At 55.2% G+C, this 6,000-nt stretch overlaps 1 protein-coding gene across 2 annotated transcripts in view; it reads left to right on the forward strand.

The window, feature by feature from the left end:
• Positions 1-5,411, forward strand: part of ABCB9 (ATP binding cassette subfamily B member 9) — a 28,067-nt gene extending 22,656 nt beyond the window's left edge. For both annotated transcript variants that reach the window (XM_035016893.1, XM_035016894.1), the window contains 2 exons: positions 1,357-1,493; positions 3,680-5,411. In XM_035016893.1, the coding sequence (XP_034872784.1) occupies positions 1,357-1,493; positions 3,680-3,940 (398 nt within the window). In that variant the 3' untranslated portion in view covers positions 3,941-5,411. The remainder of the gene's footprint in view (positions 1-1,356; positions 1,494-3,679) is intronic.
• The last annotated feature ends 589 nt before the right edge of the window (positions 5,412-6,000 follow it).

Below are 6,000 nucleotides of genomic sequence, written 5' to 3' on the forward strand. Positions count from 1 at the left end.
GCAGGGAGCCCGATGCGGGTCTCAATCCCAGGACCCTGGGATCATGATCTGAGCCGAAGGCAGATGCTTAACCGACTGAGCCACCCAGGCGCCCCAGAGAGAGAATCTTAAGCAGGTTCCACCCAGCAAGCCCAGTGCAGAGCCCAACAAGGGGCTCAATCCCACGACCCTGAGATGGTGACTTGAGCCAAAATCAAGAGTTGGTCGCTTAACTGACTGAGCCACCCAGGCACCCCAAAACATTATTATTCTTAAATTATATATATATATATATATCAGGTTAATTATAGTTGCTTAATTTTATATTAATAACCCAATAATATAATAAATTTAACAATATACTGATTTATGTTATATATTTTGTTATATTTAACATACTTTAAAATTTTAACTCTTGTGAAGGGGCTGTTCACATGGTTCAAAACTAAAAATACATGTGAAATGATATACAATGAGGGGTTTTACTCCATCCCTTTCTCTACCCCTGTTTCCTCCTGGCCCACCAAAACTTCTTTTGTTAGCTTCTTACATGTCCTTTGGGAGCTTCTTCATGCAAATAGGAATGTATATTTTTATTTCCTCCTGACCTTTTACAGAAAAAAAACAGCAACCTCTATTCTGCACCTAGCTTTTTTTTTTTTTTTAACCTAACGCAGTATCTTAGTGACCATTCCACATTGTCACTTAAAGAGCTCCCTTGATCCTTTTCTTAAACAGTTGCATAGTATTCCAGGGTAACGGGCTTTATGATCATTTGTTTAAATCATTCATTCAGTTTCCTGCTGATGGACGCTTGAGTAGATCTCTTGTTTTGAGTTGCAGTATTAGTAATGTGAGTCGTGCACGACACATGCCTTTGCCAATGTAGGTCGGAAGGTCAGTTGTGGGGACAAGTCACAGAGGTGGGGATGCTGGTGCTAGGGTTGTGCACTTGTGACCCATAGACTTGCACAGCACAAAATGTTAGACACAGAGGTAGGTGCCCTGCAGCCGGAGGGATCACCCCCCCATGTGCTTGCCCCCGGAAGGTGGGGGAGCGCCTGTCTCCCCACAGCCACGCCAGGACGGTGTATTATCAGACATCGGGATTTTTGCCAAATGAATAGGTAAAAGGGGGTATCTTAGTACCAATTGAATGTAGTTATTGATTTGCATGAACAGGGAAGGAGAGCATCCTTTTGTGAGTTTGGGAGCTGTTGGTTGTCCCAGCCAGTGGCCCTTTGAACCACACCTTTTCCTAGAGAGCATAGCTCCTGCAGCAACAGGGAAAGGAAGAGGAGGGGGTCTTCTCTCTCTACCCTAAGGCTGCCCCAGCCTCACCCTCCGCTCACTTGCCCTGGCCCCTTTGTCGTGCAGAGACTGGGGAGAAGGGTGCCCAGCTGTCGGGCGGCCAGAAGCAGCGGGTGGCCATGGCTCGGGCTCTGGTGCGGAACCCACCCGTCCTCATCCTGGACGAAGCCACCAGCGCTCTGGACGCAGAGAGCGAGTACCTGGTGAGTTGCAGGCTGGTGGGGTGACACCAGAGTATGGGGCAGGCGCCAGGAAGGGCTTGGAGACACCATGGGGGCTCTCCCAGGCCGTCAGCTTCCAGACTGCGGTGTTCAGGGCTGAAGGCGGGGAGCCAGGGGAGAGGGGACCCAGGGCGGAAGGTCTAGCCAGCCGGCTCTTGGCAGAGCTGAAACCATGTGATGCGGGTTTGGAGTCGAGGCCCTGCCCTCAGCTCATCATGGGAGTCAGGGTTGTCTGCTTCCTGAGCCCCCTTTCCAAGGTAAAGAGCGTCCAATGGTGTATTTGTCACTGACTAGCTACCTTGGCCCCTCCGTGGGTCGAATCATTGACTACACAGGTATTCACTGAGCTCGTCCCGGCCGCCAGGCTGCAGTGCGGGCCGACCAGACAAAGGCCTGCCCCTGCAGCGTTTCCAGTCCAGGGGGAGACACGTCACAAACAAGGAGACAAGCCTGAGTTCAACCTGTGGCCTACGGCACGTAGAAAATGAAACCATCATTTGAGAGAGAGATTGAGACAGGTCACCCCTGTCAGAGAGAAACACAGCCAGACACTGACGCTGGAAAAACAGATTTTATTCAGTAGCGAGTGACAGTAGGGGAAAGAGCGGGACTGCCTTCTGCTTTGTGCAGAGGGGACAGTGGTGACAGGCGTTAAAGGAGAATGAAGGCATAGGGAGTGGACTCACGGGAAAGCCGGTGGTTGGTCAGTGTGGATGTGATTAGGAGCCGTGTCTGCTGGCTGCCAGCCGTGGGCCGGAATTCTGTCCTCCCGTAGAGCCTCGAGACCCAGGCCTGCCCTCCCTGATGATTACATTTCAAAAATGGCCTTCAGGTCCTTGAGAAAGACGCTCTTGACTTGTAGGAGATTCACATATATATATATATTGAAGGGACAGAGAAAGGATTTACAATTATAAGCCCTTTTTATTAAATGCTCTAAGAAAGGGAGGTCAGGGGCCTACCGTCAAGTGTTGGCTAGAACAGTCAATTCTCCTGGCAGCGCTGAGCATTTAGGGGGGCTGGGTCATCCCCGAGACACGGCCTTACACTGCCGGAGCCCTGCTGGAGTGTGCCCGTCTCCCCGATGGAAGCGGGGTCTTCAGGTGCCATTTGAGCTGAGACCCAAGAGGAGAGGAGCCAGCTGAGCATCCAAGGAGGAGAGGGCAGCAGGTGCAAAGGCCCAGAGCAAATTCACAGACAAGCCCAAAGGTCAGCGTGTCAGGCTGGTGGGAGTCTGACAAGGTAAGATGAGGACAGAGTCGTAGACACAGCCTCCTCACGCCCTAGTTATAGAGTTTGGAATTTTTTTTTTTAATTAATGGAATTTTTTTTTTTTTTGAAGAAAAGTTTCAGGTTTAAAGAAAATTGAGCCAAAAGTGCAGAGAGTTCCCATATATCTCCTTTTCACCCCACAGTTTCTCCTGTTATTACCATCTTGTCGTGGTGCATCTGTTACAATTGATGAGCCAGTTTTAATGCACGGTTCCTAACTGAAGTCCCTGGTTTACATTAGGGGTCACTCTTTGTGTTGTGCACTCTTGTCTGTGACAAGTGCAGAATGTCAGGTGGAGTCTGGATTTTATTCTTGTTTGGGACACGAAGCTGTTGGGGGGCTCAAAGCAGGAATTCAACAAGAACTGATGGAAATGTTAAATCCACGCCGGCAGTGGGAGGGGGTGGGGCGGGCAGGTTGCAGGCATTCGGATGAGAAGTAACAGGGGTAGCGGTAGGAGAATGGAAAGAACTAGATGAACTGGGCAGAGATGCACCTGCAGGATTCGCGCATGAGTTGGATTTGGACAATGAGCGAAGGATGAGGAGTTGAGGGCCGTGGCCTCGTGGGCTTGAGCTTTGGGGCTGACGGTGGGACCATGAGGCAAGGCGGTTCGCGAGCGGAAGGAGCAGGAAGAGCAGAGGTGACCAGGTTAGGGGGGTAGGGTTCACCTGTCCCTCGCCATGCACCTCCCCCGTCCCGGGCCCTGAGCTCCGTCCCCTGTGAACCGAGCCCCCGGAAGCCCGCCGTGTGCGAGCCCTGAATGAGGAACTGAGGCTCAGGGAGGTGAAAGCCTCGCTGTGCTGTGGTGGGTGTGGGAGCCGAGCCAGGCCCAGCGCGGTTGTGGGTGGCTGGGGGCAGCGCCCGCACGAGCCGCCCCCTCGTGTCTCCCCAGATCCAGCAGGCCATCCACGGCAACCTGCAGAAGCACACGGTGCTCATCATCGCGCACCGCCTGAGCACGGTGGAGCGCGCCCACCTCATCGTGGTGCTGGACAAGGGCCGCGTGGTGCAGCAGGGCACGCACCAGCAGCTCCTGGCCCAGGGCGGCCTCTACGCCAAGCTGGTGCAGCGGCAGATGCTGGGGCTCGAGCCCGCCGCGGACTACTCGGCCGGCCACAGGGAGCCGCCGGGCAGTGGCGGTCACAAGGCCTGACCGCGGGCCCGGCCTCTCACGGTGGGGCCGAGGCCGCGGCGCCCGCCTGGCAGATGTACCCATGGGGGTCCCCCCCACACCCGCTGCCCTCTGAGCCCAGGCCCACAGCGCTGGAGGGCAACCTGCCGTGTCCCGCGTGTCACTGCTTCCTGCATCGTGCCCCTGCTTCCCGCCCCGTCCTCCGGGCCACCACCAGCCCCCCGCCCCCCTTCCCCGCTGCCACGAGCCGCCGCCTCCAGTCGGGCAGCGGAGACGCCACTGGTCTCTCCAGCTGGCCTCCCAAGGCTCCTAAGAGAAGGTAGAGCTACCTTTTTAAACCAAGATCTTACCAGGTTTTTTACTGCTTGGTTCGATGGGCCCCAGTCAACTCCCAGATTTCAAAAACTTTTTTTTTTTAATTGGGAGTAATGATGGGCAAGGTCACTGAGATGCTCTAGAAACTTCTGAGCCAGGAGTAAACGATCCTTCCTAATAGCCTAGGGGATGCCAGGGGAGAACTAGGCCTCTACCCTTTGCCCCTCGAGAGAAGGGGCTTTCCTGTCCCAGAAGGGGGACACAGAGGAGGGGACTTCCTCTCTCCTCCCAGCTTCGTGAGTCAGGCCAAGGGTCGGCAGGGAGAGTGGAAAGCGCCCGTCTGCCCGTGGTCCCTGCTGCCCTGCCAAATCTAAGCCAGTCTCACTGTGAACCACTACTAACCTTAACTGGGGGAGTGAGGGGCTGGCCAGGCCTGGCAGAGCCTCAGGGTGTCCCCAGCCCTGCACCCAGCTTGAGCCCCTCAGGCCCGCCTTCATCCCCTGCTCCCATCACCCCCCCTCCAGCCGGCAGCCCCCCCCTCCCCACATCCACCCCTGCCGCTCTGCTCTTCGGAGGCCCGGAAGCCCTTCAGATGTTGGATGTTTGAGAGACACATTCTCTTCCCTGTCTGGTGGACAGGACGGCGGCAAAGCTCAGGCCCTGGCTTTGCAGGGGGGTGGGGTGGGAGGGGCATTGCAAGATGTTGGAAGAACCCGGTCAATAAAGTGTACTACCTCTGACCCCTGACCTCTGACCTCTTCCTGGGCCCTGGGCCCCATCACCTGGTTAGGTTTTTCCATCAGACCTAGCCTGAGAGATTTGGGGTGGTATAGGGCCTCCCCGCCCCAGGGTCTGGGAGACCCCTTCTGCGCTCTTCATGTCCCCACGATCTCCAGCCCCGACGAATTATTCAGGTCTGTCTGTCTCCATAGGGCTTGTGCAGGGTCATGGAGGCCTGTCTTCTTGAAATCTGGGGGACTTCTGTGCCTCCTGGGACAGCCGAGATCCAGCAAATGCCACCTGCTCTTCCATCAGGGACCGGGCACCCCACGCCCACTCCAGCCCGCAGATCCAGGAAGTCTTACCTCATAGCTCCATCAGAAGGGAGGGGGGAGGCTGGACCCAGGAAGACCTCTGTGGCGGTTATTCTTACTTGCTGGGCTGAGGAAGTCTGGGGTCCCGGGAGGGGGCCGAGGGACAGTGGCTATTTACCAGCCAGTGGAGAAATATTTCAGTACCGTAACTGCGGGTACAGCCACATGGCATACGTCAGCTCAGTGTCAGCCACGTACCCATTTTCCTGCCAAATAAGCTGACCCACGCTGCGACCAGCTGAGTCTCCTGCTTCAGCTCAGGGGCTTGAGGAAACGGAGTCCCAGGGAGGTTAAGCTGCTGGTTCAAGACCACCAGCTAGTAAGGGGTAGAGCTGGGATTCACAGCCAGGAAGTGTGTGTGTGTGTGTGTGACCCCGACCACAGGACACCTGGGAGTGGACCTCCAAGGCCACGGGCTGGGGACACTCTATTGGCCTTGCAGCGAAGACTACAGATCGAATGTTGGACTTGAGTTCTCAAACAGAAGTTCCTCCAAGAACCAGGTAGGGATCAGAAGTGTGTGCAATCAGCCAGGTGTAAGAAAAGTCAGACAACGCTCTTGGTTCCTTTTCTGCTTTTCCATTTTTGCGATGGTGCAGAGAAATCTTTCTGTTCCATTAAAAAGAGAACACGGGGGGCGCCTGGGTGGCTCAGTCGTTAAGCGTCTGCCTT

The sequence above is a fragment of the Mirounga leonina genome, unplaced genomic scaffold (genome assembly GCF_011800145.1).
Source record: "Mirounga leonina isolate KUSES-001 unplaced genomic scaffold, KU_Mleo_1.0 Mir_171, whole genome shotgun sequence".
Classification (NCBI taxonomy): domain Eukaryota; kingdom Metazoa; phylum Chordata; class Mammalia; order Carnivora; family Phocidae; genus Mirounga; species Mirounga leonina.